At 47.8% G+C, this 24054-nt stretch overlaps 1 protein-coding gene across 1 annotated transcript in view; it reads right to left on the reverse strand.

The window, feature by feature from the left end:
• PRKDC (protein kinase, DNA-activated, catalytic subunit) overlaps positions 1–24054 on the reverse strand; it is a 3362625-nt gene that overhangs the window by 3262841 nt on the left and 75730 nt on the right. The window contains exons 4-5 of the mRNA XM_069621025.1: positions 10519–10593; positions 10189–10297 (exon numbers count right to left, since the gene is read on the reverse strand). Coding sequence (XP_069477126.1) covers positions 10189–10297; positions 10519–10593 — 184 coding nt within the window. The remainder of the gene's footprint in view (positions 1–10188; positions 10298–10518; positions 10594–24054) is intronic.

The following is a 24054-nucleotide window of genomic DNA, read 5'->3' on the forward strand; positions in this document are numbered from 1 at the left end:
AGAAGTAATGAAAGCGTACTAAGACAGATCTGGGGCCTCTAGAGGGTGCACCTGCTCTATGGGCTCTGTCAATGGTGGGTTCGCTAGTATTGGCCCCTTCAAAAAGTGCCCCTATTACTGCATTGACAGCCTTGATGACGTCTGTTTGAGTTTCCCCCTCGTGTTCCGGTAGGCCTAGGAAACGTAGGTTACAGCGGCGTTCCCTATTTTCCAGATCGTCCATTTTTAATGAGCATTTTTCTTCTCTTCTCTCGAGCTCCGACAGGCGCATGTCGAATTGTGTCTCAAAGATGTCGCTCGAGGATGTGTTGTTCTCTAGGGCCTGGACTCTTGTCATCAATATTGTCCACCTTTTTGTCTAATGTGTCCAGTCTCAGAGCTATATCCGCCCTAAAGCCTTTAATTTCTTCCAATAGGGCTGCCATGCCTCTGGTGACCGTGCTAGCATCAGCAGGCTCCTGCTGCGTTTGGGTCGACATTTCAGGCGTCCTCGGGGGATCAGGGGACGTGCGTCGAAACCTTTGAAGGGATGCTCTCCAGCTCATAGATTCTCCCCAAGCATCTCTGCTCCGCGGGGGGTTCCCCCGGATATTCAGGGTCGGCGTGGCCCGCCGGACCACTCCGCGACAGCGCCGCCGGGGGCAAGGGCCTCCGTCTGCTATGACGCCGGAAGCGGAGACCCAGCACCCGGGGCCCTAGGACTGGTTTCCTCCCGTAGGTATTATTGTTTCCTCCCCAGTATTCTCTCCTCGCCTCTTCCTTCCCCTAAATGCGCAGCTGTGCTCCTTTCGAGGCTGCGAGGGCCCTCTGCTCACCAGCGGCTGGACGCAAGGCGTAGTCTGCCTGGGCCCACCTCTCCCAATTGGGCCCTGCGCGGCAAGTCTGTCCGCCTGGGAAGTGCGATTTTCGGGGGGCGCCCCGTCGCCCGTGACCCCTGCGGGGCTTGTGTTTATGTTGCTGGCTTTCCCCAGCCTTGCTCCAGGCTCTTCTTGCGCCGCCGTCGGGTCCCAGGGGGGTCGCCCGGATTGGGCCTGCACTGCCTATCCCCCTGAGTATAAGGTCTCCCCTCGTGGAAAACCGTGGGTTGCCAGCATGGGCCGGTGTAGGCCCCCACCATATACTCCAATGCGCCCCACACGGGCTCTTCTAGATCCGCCCCCTCTCTTGGGGGCCGCCGTGCTCCGCTCCTCACCTGGTCGCCTGGGCCTCGTCCAGGTCCACAGCTCCGTCGTGCTCTCGAGAGGCCGCCTCGCGTTCCCGGTTCCGCCGCGGGGTCCCTCCGAGGACACCCGAACTCCACAAGATTGCTCACGGCGGGGGGGGGGCGTCAGCCCGGGTTGTCCGCCCCCTCTGCAGGCCTCGCTCACGCCCGGGGGTGGAGTAGATCTCCGCGGAGCCGCGGCGCCGCAGGGAGGAGGGGCTTCCGTCCCTCGAAACTCGGAGGCCTCGTTCTCCGGCGCGGCTCCACCTCGGGATCCCAAATTCGGGCCAGGGGCGCCCGGTGCACTCGTGTGGGGGGGGGTGGTGTCGGCTCCTCACTCCGGGGGTGTCTGGGGGGGCTCAGGACCCAGAAACGGCGCCTTGGAGGGGAGACGTGCCGAGATGCGTCAGACCATCTCTGCGCCCCCTGGTGGATCGGTAAGTATTTTATATGTGAACTTAGAAATAAAGTGTATATTTGTTCAGTATGCCACTGTGATGCATTCTTTTGTGCGTCACATGGAACTCATTGTCCCTCCCTGCCAACCTTCCTTCCTCCTGGAGTTAAGTCTGACTGCTCTGCTACAACTACCATTGGAGAGTCTGAGCTTTCCTTTTGGGTTGCACACTATTCTACCACTACGTTAGATGATTACATAGTCCTCTCACCAACAGTTCTCTTCTAGGAGGAGCAGCTTCTTTTCAGTCACTGGTGTTGTCCTTGTTCAGGGGGTTAAGTTCCTGCAAAGTGGCATCCTGTAAACTGCATCTATAAAACAACCCTTGTGCATACCGGGTTGTTCGGCATTCCTGCAGCAAACCTTCAGGAAGCAAACACTGAGTATTTATTCCTGGATCCTGGGGGTTTGGGTCACTAGAGATGCTCACTTCCAAGGGTCCTCTCGGTTCATGGAATAAACTATTCGCAAGAGAGCCTCAGCCACATTTTTCTATTAGTTACCCGTTGGACTTCTGCATATTCTTCTGGAGGTCCTGGTTCTAGAATAGACCTCTGGAGCTCTTCAGTGGTGTCTCCTCTGGTGCTCCTTGGGGTAGTTTGCGGTCTCATCTGTACCTGTGGGGTAGAATTGAGACTACTTTGTTTGCTTACCTGGAACTCCTCTAAAAGGGACATATTTCCTGCATCAGTTTGGGTCCAGAGAGTGTTAGGCCAAACACTAGGATTTTAGCCCTTATCTGTGAACTGTAATGTACTTTTAAAGTCATGTTCTCCACATCAGCAAATGTGCAAGCATATTTACACTCTTTTTGCTGACAACAACTATGTTCAGTCAAGTGAAATGTTTTGGTAATTCTTGCCAAAATGTATTTTGTTTTCTGGTGGCCCTTTACTGTTTTACAATTGGTTTGAGCACTCACAACCATTATTTCATTTTTTTTAATTTGTTTTTATTGATTTTCTGAAAAGAACAACGTACAACCAACACAACATACTAACAAACCCCCCCAGATACCCTTTCCCCTCCCTTGACACACCCAGATATAACTTTGACCGCCAATCTAAAACACAGTCTGCATTGATCATTGTTATCAATATTACCACTGAACAGTCATCGCAATCCTCCAGTGTCGCTCGTCCCGTGACCAGCATCAAGCGGTTAACCCCCGGCCATCTGGCCAAAGTCTTTCATCCAGTGCCACCCACCAAGGACTCAGTATCTTCAATAGCAGGCTGTTGAAGCAAACAACATGTATACGCATCCCACATACCCATATCACCACACCGTTGCCTGTTCAACGACCCCCACCCATTCTCCATGTCATTACAATACATGATGTCATCTTTCCATTGGGAAATGTTTGGGGGCTTTACCTTGTCCCCCCCTTAGCTAATATGAGGAGCAATGTCACCAGTTTCCGCGTTCCCCTAGGGACCTCCTTAGTATAGCCCAGTAATCACACCATTGGATCCGGGTCCACTGTTCGGCCAACAATCCCTCCAACCGTTTCAAATACGCCTACCCAAAACTGTCGTATATTCGAGCAGCTCCACGCAACATGAAGGAAATCCGCCCCCTCCAGGCAACACCTATTACATCTCCCTGTAGCACCCGGAAAAAAAATTCTTAATTTTGGCAGGCATATAATAAAACTGGTGGATGTATTTAAAATGAATCAGTTCATACCCTGCATTAATAGCACCCTTCCTTATGTCTTCACAACAGTATTTCCATACGTCCTCTGGGATCTCCCTCCCCAGTGTCCTCTCCCATTTTACCAGAGTGTGTGACGCGCCCAGGCCCTGGACTGAATGGACATCGACTACAATCCTGTGGTCACACGCTTCGCCAGCAGGCCCTTAAGTGTCTTATCCAAAATGGGGGATATCGGCGGCTGGTCAGGGAAGGTACTAAACACTTATCGGAGACTCGCCCTAAGTCGAAAATAAAGAAACACGTCCAAGGCTGAGAGCCTCCCCCTCTCCCTGCCCCTCAACTCCTCCAAGGAAATGAATATCCCCCCAGGAAACAGATCTCCAAAGCTTGTAATACCCAGTCTTTTCGTCATGTCCACAAAGCTTTTCTCACTAGTAAGGGGAATTCCTGGCGTATATATAACCGGAAGCTGGGGAGAGTATAAAACTCCATCCCTCCTTTTTTGTTCTAGTCTAGTCCAGGCACTACATGTTACTTCCACCAAATTCTTTGGGGAGCGCGTCCAGCTCGGGGCCAACAAGATAACTGACCGGAGCAAATTAGGCGCGGCTACCGCTCTTTCCACCTCAATATGACTACTGTCATGCTGTAACCTGTGCCAGTACACCAAAAACCCAGCTTGTGCTACTTCGTAATAGACCTCAAACTCCAGCAACGCCAGACCACCCTCTGACACAGGGGCCACCAACTTGTCCCATGAGACTCTGGTCGGCTTATCTTCCCATATAAATTGGAGTATAGCCGTTTTTAAGCAGCGAAAGTAGTCCCCGGGGACCGCCACTGGGGCATTCAAAAAGATATAAAGAAATGTCGGAAGAAGCGTCATCTTTACCACGGATATCCGCCCATATAAATTCAGTGGGAGCTTCTTCCACCTATCCAAGGATTCTGTGGCCCCGCTGAGAGCCTTAATGTAATTGTTATGATACACCAGCAGTGGGTCCCTCGCGACAGATGCCCAAGTAATTTGTAGAATTCATGTGCCATTGGAATCCCCATGTGTCCTGAAATTGGGATGTAGCTTCAGTTAGTGGGAACAAGACTGATTTAGATGTGTTCACCCGCAACCCGACACATCCCCAAATCTCTGAACCTCCCTCATCAACGGATCTAAATTTTCCCCAGGGTCCTTGATGAACAGCACCATGTCATACACGTACAATGAAATTATTAATTTATGGTTGTACAATTGGATCCCCCTATGCAAATGTACGTCCCTAACCCTTTCCGCCAATGCTTCAATCACCAAAGCAAAAAGTAGGGGCGACAAGGGGCATCCCTGTCTCGTTCCCCTCTCTAGAGGGATGGTAGACGTTAGTTGGCCATTCACTCTCACCCTCGCTGTCGGTTGTGTATATAATAATTTCACCATATTTATGTAGTGGGTCCCCATTCCCATACGGCGAAGTACTGAGAACATAAACGGCCATTCAGCAGAATCAAACGCCTTGGTGGCGTCCAGCAAGGCAGCCACCACCGAGTCCCCAGGAGGCAATGCCGCCATCAACCCGAACATTCTCCTAAGGCCATATGAGGTCGAGCGGCCCGGGATAAATCCCGCCTGGTCCGCTAGCACCATCTCTGGCATGAAGGGCGAAAGCCTCGAGGCCAAAATCTTCGCTAAAATCTTATTGTCTATGTTAATTAACGAAATTGGGCGATATGAAGAGCACTCACTGCCAGGTTTATCGGGTTTCAACAAAACTACTACCAGAGCCTCCCGCAAAGAGTCCGGCAGTAGTCCCGTTTCCAAACTGTGCCGGTACATCTCCAGCAAGCAAGGTGCCAGAGAGTCCGCAAAATATTTATAAAATTCCGCCGTGAACCCATCAGGTCCCGGCGACTTCCCGGATGGCAGAGATTTAATTACATCAAGTACCTCCTCCAGCGATAATGGGCGATTCAAATGTTCCCTTTGTGCCTCTGTACACCAGTGCAGCGCAACCCTATCCAAATAGTCCTCAATATCCCCACTGTATGCCTGCAGACTCGAGGAGTACAAGCGCATGTAAAACCGGAAAAACCGCTGGACAATCTCCAAGTCCTCGAATTTGTTATTCCCCTGTTCATCTACAATCACCTGGATTCGTCCTGTGACGCTATCCATTCTAGTCGCCCTAGCGAGGGTACGACCGGGCTTATCACCTTCCACATATTGCCGCCAGGTGGCCATGTTTCTCAAAAACTTAACCTCTCAACGCCAGAGTCTGGAACTCGTGGCAATGCTTAAGGATCTCAGCCCAAATTCGGTCTGAGGGTTCCGGATTGGCTACCTGTAGCTCTCGTAGGATTGCCTCCTTAGCCACCAGTTCCCTTCCAATTAATTTGAGAATACCCGCCTCTCTGGATATACATTCGCCCCGTATCACACACTTCAGGCCGTCCCAGAGTATTCCAGGAGATTGCACCGAGCCCACATTTAGCTCGAGGAAGGTATTGATCGATGTTTGTAAACCATCCCTAAATACCGTATCTAAAAGACTGCCACTCTTAAACCTCCACATGAACTCCCCCCAGTCCGCCCACCTACGCCCAATACAAGAAGCACCGGTGCATTATCCGAAAGGATGCGAGCGAGAATCTCAACCTCTTTAACCCTACCCAATAATGACTACGAGATAAGAAAAAAGTCTAGTCTCGAGGCAGACCCATGTTTATCCAAGTGACACGTGTATTGTCGCGCCCCTGGGTGTCTTACCCTCCACACGTCAGCGACATCCCACAGGAATGTCACATCCCGGAGACGAGCCATCCCTCTCTTCCCACCACCCTGCACGCCTCTAGATCCATCAAGGTCGGGATGCATCACAGTGTTAAAATCCCCCGCCCAAATCACCTCCCCGACCGATAGACCACCGAGCTGCCGATCAATCCAATCAAGAGACTCCACTGTGTCATTGTTGGGCCCATAGTAATTTATTAATGTATATAGCTTCCCTTGTATAGTGCCCTGCACTATGAGTCCTCTGCCTTCTTCGTCCTTTATCACCTCGGTTTTATGAAACCCGACCCCATGGTGAATCAGTATGCCAACCCCCCGGGCATACGTGGAATAGGAAGAGAAATACCTATGACGACCCCATACTTTCCCAAAGGCAGTTTCATTGTCCCTCGTTAAGTGCGTATCCTGGAGAAAGGCAATCCCAACCTTATGCCTCTGCATATAATGCAATATCTTCTGACGCTTTATGGGGCACTTCAAGCCTCTAACGTTCCACGTGCAAAATTTAAGTGACGCCATTCATCAGACTAGAAACTACAGTCCGTAAATCGGCCAACCCACCCATGACGGTGCAGTTGAACCCCTGCGAAAGTACCCAATTCAAGTGTCTCAAGACCAAACAACAACAACCCGAACTTGTCAGTGAACATGTGTCCCCTACCCCCACCCTCCAGCTAAACCCCCCAACCTTTAAACTGAGCGCTGAATAGCAAGTCACATTGTAGCTCCCGCTCCCCACTACCACCGCCTCCCCAACATGGCGATGAGAATTCCCCCCACCCCAGCCAATCCTTTCCCAATCCCACAGGCCCCCCTACCCCCACCGGGTACCCCAACCGCCCGGTCCCCTGCATTCCCTCAGCATACTTGCAACCAGCTTTCGCTGCGGGAGCGGCTGCGAGCCCGACCCTCCAGCATACCGCTCCAAGTATGGCAACTCCTGCACCGATAAATGAAACCAATGTAGCAGTGTCCTTTTTCAATCAAACAATTTAGCACACACAGACATCTGCTCGAGCATTATTCCCCCGCTGTTCGGGGGGGCCCCTGGTAACATGTCCAGAAAGGATGCTGCCTCCTCCGGAGACTGAAAAAATAGAGCCCGACCATTGTGTTCAACTCAGAGCTTGGCCGGAAACAGCATGGCATATTTCATATTTCATATTCCTGTCGCGCATCTGTTTTTTCACATCCAAAAATGTTCTCCTGGCCACCTGCACTTTATCAGAAAAGTCCGGAAATAAATTTGATGGTGTCCCCCTTGTAGGTGACAACCCCTTTTTTTCGCGCCTTCCTTAGCGCCGTGTCTCTGTCTCTATAGTTCAATAGGCGCGCAATCAGTTGTCTAGGTGGTGCTCCCGAAATTGGCTTTTTCCCGGCAGGAATTCTATGCGCCCTCTCCATGACACACACCGGGGAAAATCCTTCAGATCCCAACGACTCGAACAGTAGACTTTCAACCAAAGATTCCATGTCCCGCCGGTCAGCCGACTCCGCCAGGCCCACAATCCTTATATTATTTCGTCTAGACCTCGATTCGAGATCCTCCTGCTTCGCCTGGAGAGTTTTCAGGGCCTTCCTTACTTCGGACATCCCCCCAGAGACCGAGGCCGCCACATCTTCAACTCCGGACAGCCGACCCTCGGCCTTGTGCTTATCCAGGTCAAAGTGTCCAACTTTCCATCTAGGGACTGTATCCCCGACTGCAGCTGCGTGAGCATTGCTTTGATATCTTGAAAGGCGACGGCAGGGTCCGGATCCGGAATCCGTGCCATAGGGGAATCTTCCGTCATCACACAATTCTTAGCCTGGGGTGACGCCTAAAAGTGCAACTTTGACTGCTGCTTGCCCCCTTTACTGGATTTTGACATGCTGCATTAATGAGTCAGGCACTGATTCAGCACGCACCATTTTTAAATCCAAATATCTGTGGATTTGTGAGCTCTCTCCATGCTGCTCTGACTCAGGATTCTGTCCCCAAACCTTGCGTCACAACCCTCACGCACCCACGGGCCAATCAAGGTGGGAGCCTCCACCGAGGGGACGGGTGCCCCTCCAGACCGCAGCACAACCGCCACCACACCAGCTCCACCAGAACCAGGTCTCAGGATCAATGCCAAGGAGCCCATACCCCTGTGCCACCTCGACTAGATGACACCCCATGAGGGCGCCGTTGGATATCTTACTGGCCCACGGATGAAGTGCCCATGCATGTTTGACCCAGGTGCGCAGAAAAAGCTCCCCGTCAGGCCTCACACCTTCCAACACCAAGATCCTGATGAAGGCCTAGTAGTCCCACTGATTCTCACAATTCACTGCTCTCTGCTGGCCCAACTGTATCCAGCTCATTCAGTCTGAATAAAGTCCCAATTCATGGTATTTGTGTTTATTTATTTTTTTAACTCGTTTATTTATGTGTCAGGCCTCCCCTGCCCTACGAAACTCCTCGGGAGCGACCAGTGCGCACAGCGAGCAGCCGGCGCTGCTCCAACGCCACCTCTAGTCCCCCGATATGGCCCCAAGCCAGAGGTCCACAAAGGCAAGCAAGGACCGGCCGCAGCAACAGCCATCTGGGAAAGTGGCCGACCATCCTCCACTGCGATCCAGGCCACAGCCCCACGAAGGTACGCGGGGTCCAGCCGACACCGCCGCAGCAGCGCCCCAGGGAGCCACCACGCCCCCTCCCTGGCCGGACGCTCAGAAGGAAACGAAGAATCACCCCCTTCTGCTGTAATTGGCGGCGGCCACGTCCTCTCCTCACGCCGCTCGCCTCCCCAGGCCACAGCAGTCCTGCAGAAGTCGCCAGACCAGGACGTTCACCACCTCATGGGCACACCGTCCCTTCACATCCCCGACTCACGTGAGGGGACAGGCACAGGCAGCTCCCCGCTCCTCCACCCCGCGCTGCCGACACAGCCCACAGACACAGCTCGATCTCCGCTAATGCAGGGCCGTTTCTTTCCAAGTTTCCAGGATTGGGGTCCCAACGCTCTCAGGTACAGGTCACCGCCGTCAGTACACAGCTTCAGCACAGGAGTTTACTGGATTGCTTACCGGATAGTGTCAGGTGCTGGAGAGCTTCACGGACCTACGGCCATCTTGGCCGGGCTCTCTAGCGCCCCCCCACTCTACAACCATTATTGACTGATGTGTGCACTTGGGTCCAAGAAACCTGAAAATGGTGTCTGTGTTGGCATTGGGTTCTTGTAGGACTATTTTAACATCTGGTTACATTCTCTTCCGACACCCAGGTCTTCATATGTAATGTGCCTCCCACCAAGTAGTGGACCTTCAACATAATAGTGTTGTGTATTTATGGAATTTACTGTTTTTATAATTCATTAGCTATCTTTAGACTCTGTTTTGCTACTAAAGTACTCATTCATAGAAAAGCTGTCTATATATGTGTAGCAATGTGTATTTTTCATTAAAACAGTGCAGTATATTTTCTATGGACAAGTTTAAGGATTACTTGTTCCTTTGTGTTAGCCTACATCCTCCTCTTTGAGTTGAGCCCGACTGCTTTGCAACATTACCAACTTAAGTGAGGTTTGACTTCCCGTTTGGGCTGGGTGCATTGCCCCACCTTAAGGTAAGTGGTTGTACAACACTCACCAGAGGGGTATGGAAAAAAAAAAATTGGAATGAAGTACGTCTATGCACATTTACAGCTGTATCTCAGCCGGTCATGATAGAGAACTAGTCAATATATGACAACATTACAAAATGACCCTCCTGTCATAAGGTCTGCAGAAGGGCATTCGACAAGAGTGCCGTTTCAAAAAAGGGAATATTTTGCCTTATTTAAGCTATTTTGTTTACTCCCCGTTATGGACCTGTTCAAAGATCTATCCCTACATATCAGAGGTTTTAATTTCCGAAATTCCTGTGTGCCACACTTTTATTATTGTCTGAACTCGCGTCCCTCTGACATTCACAGCCTGCCCATGTCTTAAACGTTATACACTTCCCATTGCCTCATTACTCCAGAATTTCTAATCAACACTTAAAGTGCAGTGATGGCAGTACATTCCAACACACAGCTTGCAAAAACTCAAACGGGGGTACCCGTTTTACTTCATATCTCACCTGTGTCAGACACTTTTGTCTTTGTGGCCAGTTCTGCATAGAATCGTTGAAATATGTCTCTAACCTTAAACTCTTCCATCACAGGGTGATTCTTTAAACAGCGAAGCACCTGGAAATAGAATCAAAGAGGTTTGTCAGTCTGGAACACCCCTTTGGAAAGAAAAATCAAGAGGGGTCTCATTTAAACAAATCATGTTCCTTCTTAAAAAAAAGAAAAACTTTCAGCGAATTACAACCTCCAAGTTACCAGAAAGGTCATCATATTAATGTGACCAATAAAATCTACTAAGCAATGGAAAATCAAAAACTGCGTAACAAGTCAAATGGTACCTTAATCAGAAGTTCCAGTGCTGGGACTTTACATTTTGCAGGCTTATCTTTCATATAAACAGCAATACAGGTGCTCTGCATTCAAACAACAAAAGGATTAGATGACTTGCATATTGGGCAGAAGAGATCAAACACTTAAGTTTAAAAAGCACAAACATGCTGATTTAAAAAACATTTTCTTTTTTACATGGAGGAAGATATCAACATATTTTGTAAATTTTGTTTTTCTAATACATAACAGACCAGAACTACTTCTCCGGTATCACATCATGAACAACATTTATTCTAGTAGGATCTACGTGATCCGACCACGGCTGATTTTCCCGCGGCCGAAAAGTTTGCATGTGAAATGTACGAACCACAAAAGGTTTGTACATTTCCCAATGCGAACACACGTTCAAAACCCCTACATAACCACACTTCCAACCACACCCCCAACATACACACGACACACCCACCCACACCCTCACCCCAATCCCCAACATAAAACAAACCCTACTTAACTTTTCTTCAGGCTGTGTCCCTACGACGCCTGTTCCCTTTCACTTCCGTGATCAGGAACCGGCGCCGCAGGGTCTTTTTTTTTTTTTGGCGGCTGCAGGGGTTTTCCCCGCAAACCCCACTCACTATACTATAAAGTATAGTGAGCATGGTGTTGCGGGGGACATCCCTGCAGTCTTTTTGTTTTGTATACTTACCTACAATGCTACCACCAAAGGTTTGAACTTTTGGTGTTCGAACCTTTTGTGGTAGCATTTTTCAGATTTTTTGTACAGTCGGACCTTTTTTTCGGTCCGATCGTACAATTCCTTCTATTTACAGTACTCAGGTATACCATTCTTTAAATAATCTGCCCAAAATATTCTTCGAAAACATTTTCCCTTGTTGCGCCAGTTTTACTAACATTGACAACTTTCTAGAGTAACCAAACCCTTTAAAATAAAGATCACATCGCAAAGGCATAATTACTAATTCTATATTGAGTGAACAAGTGTTTGTCGGGTCTCTGTATCACTTCTCATAGTCTACTGGGACACTTAAGCCAGTTTTGTGCTCTACAATCTAAAAGAGAATTGGGATTGGGTTGTGGGATGACTAGCAAGTTAGGCTTCTGGTCAGCTAGTAATAGTGAGGTACTTGGTTGTGAATGATGTGTGATGAATCAGAGATGATTCCCCCAGAAACTGCGACCTGAGACCCCTCTCATGTGACCAGGGAAAGTAAGACACTTCCTGATCCTGACCTTGGGGGTGGTGTTCTGCGGGAGGATCACAGAGGTGTGGGGATGGGAGGGGGGAAATGTGTCGAGAAGAATGGGGAAATCCTTTTTTGTAACTTCCCCAAAGACCCTAGCATACTGTAAAATCAAAGCTGTGGAGAAAATCTATATATTGTGAACGCCAAGTCCCACAATTCCCAAAATACTGGGACGAGGAAGAAGGCTGCAGAGGCACTAGACTGCTAGTTGCAACCTATTGGGGTTAATCACTGGAAGGCATAAAAGGCCCCCTCAGGTGAAGGCCATAGAGAAGAGCAGTAGCAGGAGATGGAGTAGTTTTAGCACCTCCACATGGCAGCAGAAGTTAGAAGAGAGCAGAGGCGGTGTGACCACTGTCGTATGCTAAACAAATGCCAGTCCAGGGAGGCGTCCGAGACATTCATTGCAAAGGTTACGCAGCAGGAAATGCGCAATTTGAAAGCTTTCCCATTGTCAGTCGAGCGTCATTGGCAGGCGAGCACCGAAGATCTGTGGGAGCAAGAAGAGCTCCTTGATCGACTGGCACAGTTCGCGGGCAGCCGTGAAGGAGAGGTTGTTGGGCCGCGTACGAAAGCAGAAGCAGAGGGCCTGGAGGCAGCAAGGCGAACAGACACGCAAGCCAGACCTGCCGATTTTCACCAGCAGATTGTCACACCGGAGTGATACGTAATTGCCTGGTGGCCAAGTCCAGGGCCCTTAGGCACAAAAATAATATAAACTGAGTGAAGTGGAAAAATAATCTTTTTTTTTTAATATTGAACCGATATAAAACAGTCTAATTATTCTATTGCCAGAAGGCGCAGGTGGCATATTAAGAACTTTAACTATGTGGGTCAGATTAAAAAAGGCACCAACAAGAGAGGGCAATAAACCGAGAAACCAATAAAAACAACTGTTGCCAAAACCAAAAGAGAATTATACAAAGGCAGGTTCTAAAGAACCAAGATTGCCAAAGCCAAGAGGAGGCAACTAAGAATTCAAGTGTTTGTAAAGAATATTGCCCATGTGTAAAGGAGGTCATAAGAGAAACTGGCTTAAACCCACATTGCCAAAACCAAATAAGTGTGAGAGTGAGAAAGAAACATTGTCAGCATTTGCTTAATGCAAAGGTAGGGAAACAAAAGTGGCAGGAGGGCTGTCTTTCTGATAGAAGGTGTTCAGGAGGAGTAGAGCATAATCTGCATTGCGTGTGGCAATCACAAGTGTGTACCAAACAGCACCAATGTGTTTCTAGTTTCCCCAGAAGAAATATGTAAACTTGATGCTGTGAAGCAAAAGACGTTGCTAATTTGTTGGAAGATGATATTTACCAGTTAGTAGTTTATTCTGTCCTGGCAGGAGAGTACACCAGGGCAGAGGACCTTGTAGTAGTAGGCCTGGCAGGTGAGTGGACTAGATGGAAGCCATTGTGAACTGTTCAAGTTGAAACTTTTTGTTATCAAGTTGAAACCAAAAAAACTGAAGTGGAACTTTGTTACAAGACAGGATTTCCTTATCTTTTTGGAACTGTTGAATACAATCCTGCTGGAATCTGGGGAAGGGAAATTCACCCAGGTAATAAGAAGAGACTTATCAGGTTACAAACCTAACCGATACATTTGTTTATTTGAACTGCCATATATTACCTTATTGATTTGTTGCATGTAGAAGTGTGAGGAACAGAAACCTTTTGTTAAAGAGTTTCCATCAGTTTATTTTAGGCAGGGTAGGGATAGTGAGGCGTTTATTCAACCTTTCGGGTTAATAAAATGGCATCTTTTGAAAAAGCTCACATTTCTGACCCCTTACAGATGTGTCCGTCATATGAGGAATCTTGAAGACATTACATTCTGCAACTAATGAAGGCATGCAAGACCCAGGAGATGTCATTTTTCTTTAGGACAGTGATACTGTGAAGCATAATGCTAGGCACATTGAAGACTGTTCATTTTGGGGTGGGGAGAAGACCAGCATATATTCCAATGTAGTACCCCAACTGCGATAGGACTAATACAATAGCTAGATTTGTCAAGAGCACCATTAGTGTTTTCTTGGCATGTATGGAGTAGATCGGTGTGTGTCAACATAATATAGTGGAGCAGCTACTAACTGCTATCGTATCAGAGTGGCATCCTGCTCTGAAACTACACATTAACTCCATCTCCACACATCTAGTAATCCTATACTTAAACCGACCGAAGAGAGGGTAAACAATCAGAGCTCTTTTAAACATGAACAGTTTAAGTTAACCTACGGGCAACACAAGGATTTTCCAATGAGAGGCCCGAACTGCCTAGATTTCATTTTCTTCTCTTTCACTTCAACAAAGCAAATGGTTTAATTTGCCTCCACCTTCAACATGTATACACTCTGGCATCAATACATAGACATTAAGAAATGACTGCAGTAAAGCAGACAGCTCCAAACTTACACAATTATGTTCCCCTTTCCCTGTATTTTTTACAAGATTTATTTATTCTTTTGCCTGGCCAGCCGTACATGTAGCTTCTCATTGTTATCCATCATCTTGGTACACAGACCAGTCCACTTGAATGAAAACATGTACACTGCAATGTCATTGTAAAACAACTCAGACTAGAACAGACATTGTCGACACGTGGGCTATATGGAAGCCAAACATTCACTTTCCCCCCATTCCATTTCTATACGCTTTACCAAATCCCCCTCTACCCCCACTATCCTCCAAGCTGTCCATTACCATATTGAGAAATTCCTCAGTAAGTAACAGCTTTGTTCCCTTTCTCCAATATGCACCTGAAAGGAGACCACACTTTAACCTATGTCAAAAAGAGCAGTTATTTTTTTCCAGGGCTAGGACCACACCCCATATTTTCACCCACCATTGCCCAATAATTGGGTCCTCCACTGTTTTCCAAAACTGTGCCAACATCAGTCTAGCCGTGTTCAACAAATGCGTGATCAGCATCGCTGTAGGAACCCTCACTCCATAGATACCATCCACAACATTTCCCAAAATCAATACGACCGGGTCTATGGGCAGTTGTATACTCATTAAATCCCTAATATGTCCCAGAATTTCTTTCCAAAAGACTTGGGACTTTTGACATGTAGACCACATGTGCCCAAAATTCCCTATTTCACCACACCCCAGCAGAGTGGGGAGGAGCAAGATGCACATTTGCAAATCCTCTGTGCGGTGCGGTACCACCGAAAACATATCTGGTTTACAGATTCCTTTATTGTGCTACATTTAGACGCCCTATGAACTCTTTCCCAGATACGTTCACATTCCTCTTGTGTGATGTCCACCCCCAATTCCCTTTCCCACTTTTGCATGTAAGGCATTTTATCTCCAGGTGTATCAACATCTATGTTTATACAGTAACGAAATCCTACCCCGTTCTATGCCATCCTTCATTGAAATATCCATTCCCATGGGCACCCTGGTTCCCGCACGCTTCAACATACTATTCCCAATCCAGTGCCAGACCTCTGCATAACGGAAACGTTTGTGCTCCCCAATCCCATATTTGGTCTTACACTCCTCAAATGTCAGATGGCTACCATCCTTGTAAAGATCATTTTGTCGAATCAGCCCATTTCTATACCAGTTAACTAAAGGTTACATTCTGGTGTAAATTCTGGGTTGAGACTAAGTAGCAAGAAGAGCCCCAAACTTGGCGTCATTCCTCTCATTCGTATAGCCCTGTATTAGTACCTTAACAAGCAGCCAATTGAGGCTAATAGTCAGCCCCTACTCTGTTTCAATGCCCCCTCTAAAAAGGAACGTTCATGCAGGGGGCTATAGATGGCTCCTTGTTCCAAATCCCTCCACCTTTCAACTCCCTGTTCCATCGACCATTCCACCATGGGGGTAATTTGTTCAGCCAATAAATATCAGGACCGTTTTTGCAATTCTGGGTCGCCTTCGGTTCCATATAAATGTAAATATTTCCCCCGGATATCATTTGACCATTGTCACTGGGATCGACACGCAGAGGGCACGGAGCACATATATTCCGCTTGGGAGGGGGTCATTTTTACCACCGGGAATCTCAACCAGGACAGTTCTTGCAAATAACATCTCAGTAGGTCCTGTGAGGGGTCAGAAATGAGAGACAGACACAAAGTTGAAGTTTTCTTAATGTTTGCCATAGTTATTGAAATTAAACAGGGGTGAGATAACCCCCTATCTGTCCCTATCCTGACAAGAATGTTCCTACCTAGCAAACTAAAACTAAAGAAAAAAGGACCTGGTATCCAAGTGTATCTGACCCTCACACTATCATACACAACCAAAATACATAAGGCCGCTTTTAGTTCAACCAACAAATGCAAAAAATTACCACAAAGCAATCCTTGCATATAGGGTTTGATACTCTTTCCCAGAATCAGTTCAGGAAGACTTTTGAAAGTTTAGTTCAACAATGTTCTATTCCGTTCCATAGAAAACATGTCTTTCCATCCAACCCGTCTTTCAAAGAAATAAAGAAAATGTCTCTTTCACAAAACACTTGTTCGAAAATCATATTCTTCCATAAAGTATTGTTCCCCAAGATCTAAAGTGGTTTAGAGGAATAGAACAGTCATTCTTTTCATGGAAAACCTTTGTCATGATAGCACAGCAAATGTATTTTGTCAAATAATAGTTTGTCAGAATGATGAATTAAAAGTAAATATTATTTCCACAACACTCTTTAGACAACCAATTCTTAATGTAAAGCAACTGTTCCTTCTCCTGGTTTACTCTCCTGCTAGCATCAACTTCTACTTTATACAACTTTGTTCCTTCAGCTAATGGCAATGTTTGTTCCAAGTCTCTCCACATCTCATATGAGAAGATTTGTACAGCATTTTCCTGCCCTTATAGCCTTTTGGCTGATGCCATGGTGGGTTACAGGTTTCCCCAAACTGGTATCTCACGAAAGGATAATTGCACCCTTTTCACTATTTTAACCCTCCTTTAGAGTCTCCTGGCTCGTGGGAATGTGGGTTACAGATTTCTCCAAACTGATATTTCACAAGAGGAGAATTTTTGCCCTTCTGCTATACTTGTTCAGTATTCAAAATCTGCTTTTTGTTTTAATTGACACCCTCGGAGCACCCCGGGGTTACCTTTGCTGGTAGGTCAACTCATCTCCATTTCCTGGCGTCTCCATATTGTGTCAGGCGGGCAGTCGTGGTGCGGTGTTACTGCAGTCAGAAATTCAAAATACTGCCAAGCCCTCCTCCAGCTCACCTGTCAGCCTCCTACATCTCCGTCTGCAAGGTTGCTGCTCTTCGGGTTGACCGTCGTTGACAGCTCTCCTGAGCCCGTCTTCGTCTGCGCAGCATTTCCATGGAGCTCTCCTGGCTCCATTGGGTTTCCTGACATTCCGGTTCTTCAGAGCGCCCCCCTACCCACTTGGGAGTACCTCTTCCCTTCAGCAGGGCTTCCTTCTGCGCCTCTGCCTTCTTCCACAATTCCGCTTTCCGCTCTGCAGTGGTCCTCCAACTCCTGCTTCCCTCACCTGTAGGTAATTTCCAGCTTTAAATGTCCCGTTTGGTTGATGCAAATAACATCTAGGCTGCATGTTCTTCTTAGCAGCCCTTTTGAACATTATTAACTCTGTGTTCCTCTTCCTCGTCCAAATACCATAAGAATTATGGCTGCTGTAGTCCATAATGCCTTTACTCTTTTCTTTTTAAAGTCACTAATGCAGTATGGGTTTAAGATTCTAACTCAAAACAGAACCATTACAATTAGAGGAACATTGCATAAGAGCCAGAGATCCCTAAAGAGGACATCGTATTCTGTTTAGGGGGATACTTGTATACTGTTCTTTGGGTTTTCTCATCGGATGGACTTACCCCAATGACAGCATGGCATTAGATATTTGGCAATCATAGGATCCTCATCTTTTTAAGAATAATAACACTCCCCCAACCACCTGACAGCCATCTCCTCCTCCCATGTGATCCTCCCTCACAATACCACCGTCAGGGTCAGGATCAGATAGCGGCTGCCTTCCCCTGGCCACATGGGAGGAGACTTTAGGTTGGGGAATCAGCAATGACTCTCCAGGATTCATCAGTCCTCAACGGTTGACCTCCATAAGTCTGGGATTTTAGCCCCATAGATGCCTTCATAGGTTGCAGTTGATTTCACCCCAGGTAATCCACCCCACCCTTTTGCCAGACTATAGGATATGTACCTGCCAAATATCTCACTACCTCATGGTCCTCATTATTGCTTATAGTATATTATACAATTATTATTACAAACCCTGAGACCCTGCCAAACTGCTACAAGGTCTTAAATGCCAAGGTTAATGTTCTTTCCGTGGGCTTCAGGAATAGAAGGACGTCATCAGTGTGCATGGCTTTTTACAGAAGTCACTGTCTGGGACAGGACTTGGGAAAGGCCACCTAGGGTGAACAGGGGTGCACCTTCTAGCATCAGTCTGAACTACCCAAGGTTATGTTTGTTTGTTTATTATTTATAATGCGCCGAAAAGCCCAAGGGTAACAAGGCGCAGCAGTTACAAGAATTTGCAAGACTTAGTTACAGACAGTAATATATATACAAGTATGAGCACAATAATAATAGCAATAAGCAGTGAATATAAACATATGTACAGTTAGCAGTTGTGTATCCAGAGTGACCGAGTGAGGTGGGGGCCAGGAGGTCCTAGATGCTGGCTGTCTTCAACCAAGACTTCAACTTTGAGCGAAAGTTTTGGTAAGGTAGGTCCATTCTAAGAGTGGGTGGTAGGGAGTTCCATAACTTGGCCGCTTTCACTGGGAAGCTATTGCCACCTATAGTTGAGCGTTTGTAAGAAGGGACGGACAGGCAGTCTCTGTATGCTATCCTTGTCGGTCTCATGGATGTTAGTCTGTGAAATCTGTTGATCAGATAGGTAGGGGCTGCATTGTTAAGGGACTTATGGGTTAGGGAGGCAGTTTTTAAGGAGATTTTGTCTAAGATGGGGATCCAGTTTTGTTGTTTGCTATATGTTGTAATGTGGTCTTTTCTAGGGATGCCCAAGACCGCTCTAAGTGCGTTGTTCTGGAGAGTTTGTAGCTTGCCAGTGACGGCTTTAGATGACCCAAGATAGAGGGCGTTACAGTAATCCAAGCGGGAGAGTATAAGGGCTCTGGCCAGGGTCAGACAACTATTCTCGGATAAAAAAGGTTTGGCTGTCCGGATCAGTTTGCAAGTATAGGACGTGGAGGAGGCTAGTGAGTTCACTTGCCTGCTAAAAATTGAAATTAGAATCCAAGTAAAAGCCCAGTGTTTTGACTTTGTGTCCAACCCTGATGGTATTACCATCAATTATAAATGATGAGTATGCCGGGCTCAGATTCTTTAGGCTAGCTTTGGTACCCAGTGTGATGAGTTCCGTTTTATCATCATTCAGGCATAGACCGTGAGTGGCCATCCATGCCTGGATGATGATGTAGACCCTATTCACCAAGGCCAAATCCTTTGCATAATCTCCAGAAAGCGGAAGGAGGATCTGGGTATCATCTGCATAGTTAGTGTAGGTGATACCGAGATGATCCAGATCATCGAAAAGGGGCTTGGTGAATATGTTGTACAGTGTTGGGGAGACACAGGAACCCTGAGGCACGCCGCAGGTGATGGGTATAGGGTCTGCCGCGTCTGACGGCGAGAAAACCCTCATGGTTCTGCCATCAAGGAAGGATCTAATCCAAGTAATAGCCTCGGGGGAAAAATGGGCAGCCGAGTGGAGGTGGGTGCAGAGGACAGCGTGGTCGACCAAGTCGAATGCTGCGGATAGGTCAAGGAGGAGGAGTAAAGCTGCTTGACCATTGTCTTTGAGCAGATCAATCTGTGTTTTAAGGTCGATGAGAGCTGTTTCGGTCCCATGTTGGGGTCGGAAGCCTGATTGTCTGGCTCCTAGCAAGTGGTGATCCTCCAGGTGCTTCTGTATTTGTACATAGGCAACCTTATCCAGAATTTTCAGAAGAAATGGTACCGTTGTTATAGGCCTATAGTTAGTCGGTATTGCTGGGTCAAGGGTATTTTTTTTTAGTAGGGGTAGTACCCAGGATTGTTTTAAATTGGTTGGGATGGAGCCGGTGGAGAAGGAAGCATTGATTAATTTAGTGATAAATGGGGAAAGGTTACGGGCAGCATCTTTTATGAGCTGTGCTGGGCATAGGTCTCCCTGGCAATTAGAGGGCTTTAATGACATGATGATTTTTTCCACTTCAGGTATGGTCACTTTGGGGAAGTTAAATAGTAAATGTTCAATTGTGGACCGCTTCTCAGGTGGCTTAGGCAGGGCAGGATTGTTCAAGGAGGCTTTTTTACAGGATATTTTATTTTGTAGCGTGGCGATTTTATTAGCTAGGGCATGTTGGATGTCGGTACACCAGTTCTTATCTTTTATACAGGTGTCTATGGGTGCTATGGGGGTTTCTACTTCTTTTAGAATCGAGAATAGTTCCTTTGTGTTTGAACTGGCTTGGGAGATGCGGGAGTCAAAGGAGGTGCGTTTAGCAAGGAGGATTTCTTTTTTGTACAGGGCCGCTAGTTTAGTAAATTTAAGTTTGTTGGCTGCTGATGGGTCTTTTTTCCAGATAGATTCGCAGTGTCTTTTTTGTTGTCTTAAATTTTTGAGGAGAGGGGTGTACCAATTGTTAAGGTGGGTTTTCGACTTGCTTGGCCTGAGTTTGAGAGGGGCAATTAAGTCCAGGGAGGAGGACATGATTTTATTATATTCCTCAACCAAGGTTTCAGGGTCCAGGTTGTCATGGAGTGCGTTCAGTGTGGGAAGTAGGTTGGGGATAAGTCTCTCCACTGTAATACTCTTTTTGTTTCTGGTAAGAGTAGGGGGTGCCCTGCAAGGTAATATGGGTGGAGGTCTATTGGTGGACAATACAAATGATACCAGGTGGTGGTCAGTCCAGGCTAAGGGTGAGATGTTAGTAACATTGGCTAGGCAATTATAGTCGGCTATCCAGTCTAGAATTCTGCCCTTGTCATGGGTTGGTTTTAGGCTTCTTTGAGTAAATCCTAATTCTGTGAGGGTGTTCAATGTGGTGATGGCGGCTTGGTCTTCAGGGTCATTGAAGCCCATATTGAAGTCTCCGAGGGTGAGCATTTGTGTGGCGTTTTTTAAATTGGTGGATAGGATAGTGTTAAGATCCTCATTGAAGGTGCCTAGAGGACCTGGGGGGCGATAGATCAAATGGACATTGAGGGTTTGATTATTTGTGATGGGGATTTTAGCTGAGAGTAGTTCGGAAGATGGGGCATTAGTGGGGGTAGCTAATCTTATTGGAAGGCTGCATTTATGAATGATGGCAACACCGCCTCCTCTGGAATTGGGTCGGTCTTGTCTCAAGATGGTGTAATTCTCTGGGATAGCTAACATCAACATAGGTCCTGCTGCCGGGTGGAGCCAGGTCTCTGTGATGGCAAGGAGGTCCAAATCTTCATTGATCAGTAGGTCTGCGATTTCGGTTGCGTGGGCTACTAGTGATCTAGCGTTGATTAAAGCTCCCTTAATATGGGGGCTCACTAGAGGTGCAGTAGGGGCCGACAGTTTCTGAGGGGGTTTAGTGTTTTTCTGGATGATGGGCGAGGTAAGGTCTTTAGTGGGGTAGCTCAGAGATCTTTTGGGTCTATAGTTGTCAAGGCTAGTGAGGGTGGATTTGGATCTTTTATTAGTGGGCATGGAGCGGGCGAGAGGCTCGTGAATTTTGGCTAGTCTAGCTCTGAGTTTTATGTTCCTGACTGCAGTGGGGCACGGGAGGCTGATCATAGTTGCTAGAGGAGCCTCAGTTGTTGTGGGCAGTAGATTGCTTAAGGAGCTTACATTAGGTGAGGTCGTGTACATGGTGGTAGGGGGTTGGGGTGGCGTGTTGGATAGTGTAATGGTAATTAAGAAGAATATGGGGCTGGCGAGATAGTTGCTGAGCAGGGGAGGCATACTGGTTAGTGGCTGGTGTGCGTGTGAGGAACCTTAGGCACAGCACAATATTGAATGTCTGACGGTGATCTTGGGCACGACACAATTTAAATGGTCTGAAAGCGACCTTAAAGGCACAACAAAATTTGAATGGTCTGAAAGCGACCTTAAAAGGCACAACAAAATTTAAATGGTCTGAAGGCGACCTTAAAGGCACAACAAAATTTGAATGGTCTGAAAGCGACCTTAAAGGCACAACAAAATTTAAATGGTCTGAAAGCGACCTTAAAGGCACAACACAATATTGAATGTCTAACAGTGATCTTAAGGCGCAACACAATTTAAATGGTCTGAAAGCGACCTTAAGGCACAACAAAATTTAAATGGTCTGAAAGCGACCTTAGGCACAACACAATATTGAATGTCTAACAGTGATCTTAAGGCACAACACAATTTTAGAATTGTCAGAGAGTGACCCTAAGGGCACAACATGCTAGTATGCACAAGGCTATAACTGGGATTGGGCGGCAGACGGATTGACATGTACATGGCCACAACTAAAATCAGATCAGTGCGGACAGCACAGGCAGCATAGTTAAACTTGTGTGCGTGTGACAGTATCTGGAATGGCCAGCCAGGCAGGCTGTGGTGTGGAGATAAGTTAGTGCAGGCGTCACAGTGGTTTACTGGTGCAGTAAACTGTATTACAGAGTTACCTTGGTGGCCAAGTGTAGGAGAAGCAGGGGTTCTGGCAGACGGCAGGGTAGGCACGAGTCCAGGCATGGAAACAGGAGATGGCCTTGGTAGCTGTGGGCCTTGGGTGAGGTGGGCCGGCTTCGCCTGCCGGCGCCCAATAGGAGGACAAGTAGGCTGGGGCAGCCAATCAGGAGGCTTGCTCGAGCCTCAATAGGCAATGCAGGAACATAGCAGGAAACGGACGGCCATTTTGAAGCTGTGCAGTGCCTCATGTGCTTCAATGGCGATTTCTTATAAAGGATAGCCAAATGGCTGTAAGCAGGCAGCGGATTTCCCTGGCTTTGTTTGGGCAATTATTCGCTTCTGCTGCTCAGGCGGATGCAGAATATTAAAATAAAAATACGGTCGATGCGGCGCTATGGAGCGGCGCTTACCAGAATTTGGCCAGTGGGCTGGAGGGCTTGTTGCAGGATGCCCGCTGCTCCTGCAGGTCGGGATCCGGTCCTAGGAGCTCCAGCTCCTGTGATGTGTTGCAGGGCACGAGTCCAGGCATGGAAACAGGAGATGGCCTTGGTAGCTGTGGGCCTTGGGTGAGGTGGGCCGGCTTCGCCTGCCGGCGCCCAATAGGAGGACAAGTAGGCTGGGGCAGCCAATCAGGAGGCTTGCTCGAGCCTCAATAGGCAATGCAGGAACATAGCGGAAACGGACGGCCATTTTGAAGCTGTGCAGTGCCTCATGTGCTTCAATGGCGATTTCTTATAAAGGATAGCCAAATGGCTGTAAGCAGGCAGCGGATTTCCCTGGCTTTGTTTGGGCAATTATTCGCTTCTGCTGCTCAGGTGGATGCAGAATATTAAAATAAAAATACGGTCGATGCGGCGCTATGGAGCGGCGCTTACCAGAATTTGGCCAGTGGGCTGGAGGGCTTGTTGCAGGATGCCCGCTGCTCCTGCAGGTCGGGATCCGGTCCTAGGAGCTCCAGCTCCTGTGATGTGTTGCAGGGCACGAGTCCAGGCATGGAAACAGGAGATGGCCTTGGTAGCTGTGGGCCTTGGGTGAGGTGGGCCGGCTTCGCCTGCCGGCGCCCAATAGGAGGACAAGTAGGCTGGGGCAGCCAATCAGGAGGCTTGCTCGAGCCTCAATAGGCAATGCAGGAACATAGCAGGAAACGGACGGCCATTTTGAAGCTGTGCAGTGCCTCATGTGCTTCAATGGCGATTTCTTATAAAGGATAGCCAAATGGCTGTAAGCAGGCAGCGGATTTCCCTGCCTTTGTTTGGGCAATTATTCGCTTCTGCTGCTCAGGCGGATGCAGAATATTAAAATAAAAATACGGTCGATGCGGCGCTATGGAGCGGCGCTTACCAGAATTTGGCCAGTGGGCTGGAGGGCTTGTTGCAGGATGCCCGCTGCTCCTGCAGGTCGGGATCCGGTCCTAGGAGCTCCAGCTCCTGTGATGTGTTGCAGGGCACGAGTCCAGGCATGGAAACAGGAGATGGCCTTGGTAGCTGTGGGCCTTGGGTGAGGTGGGCCGGCTTCGCCTGCCGGCGCCCAATAGGAGGACAAGTAGGCTGGGGCAGCCAATCAGGAGGCTTGCTCGAGCCTCAATAGGCAATGCAGGAACATAGCAGGAAACGGACGGCCATTTTGAAGCTGTGCAGTGCCTCATGTGCTTCAATGGCGATTTCTTATAAAGGA

Source organism: Ambystoma mexicanum, chromosome 5q (genome assembly GCF_040938575.1).
Source record: "Ambystoma mexicanum isolate Mex_15411 chromosome 5q, UKY_AmexF1_1, whole genome shotgun sequence".
Lineage (NCBI taxonomy): Eukaryota > Metazoa > Chordata > Amphibia > Caudata > Ambystomatidae > Ambystoma > Ambystoma mexicanum.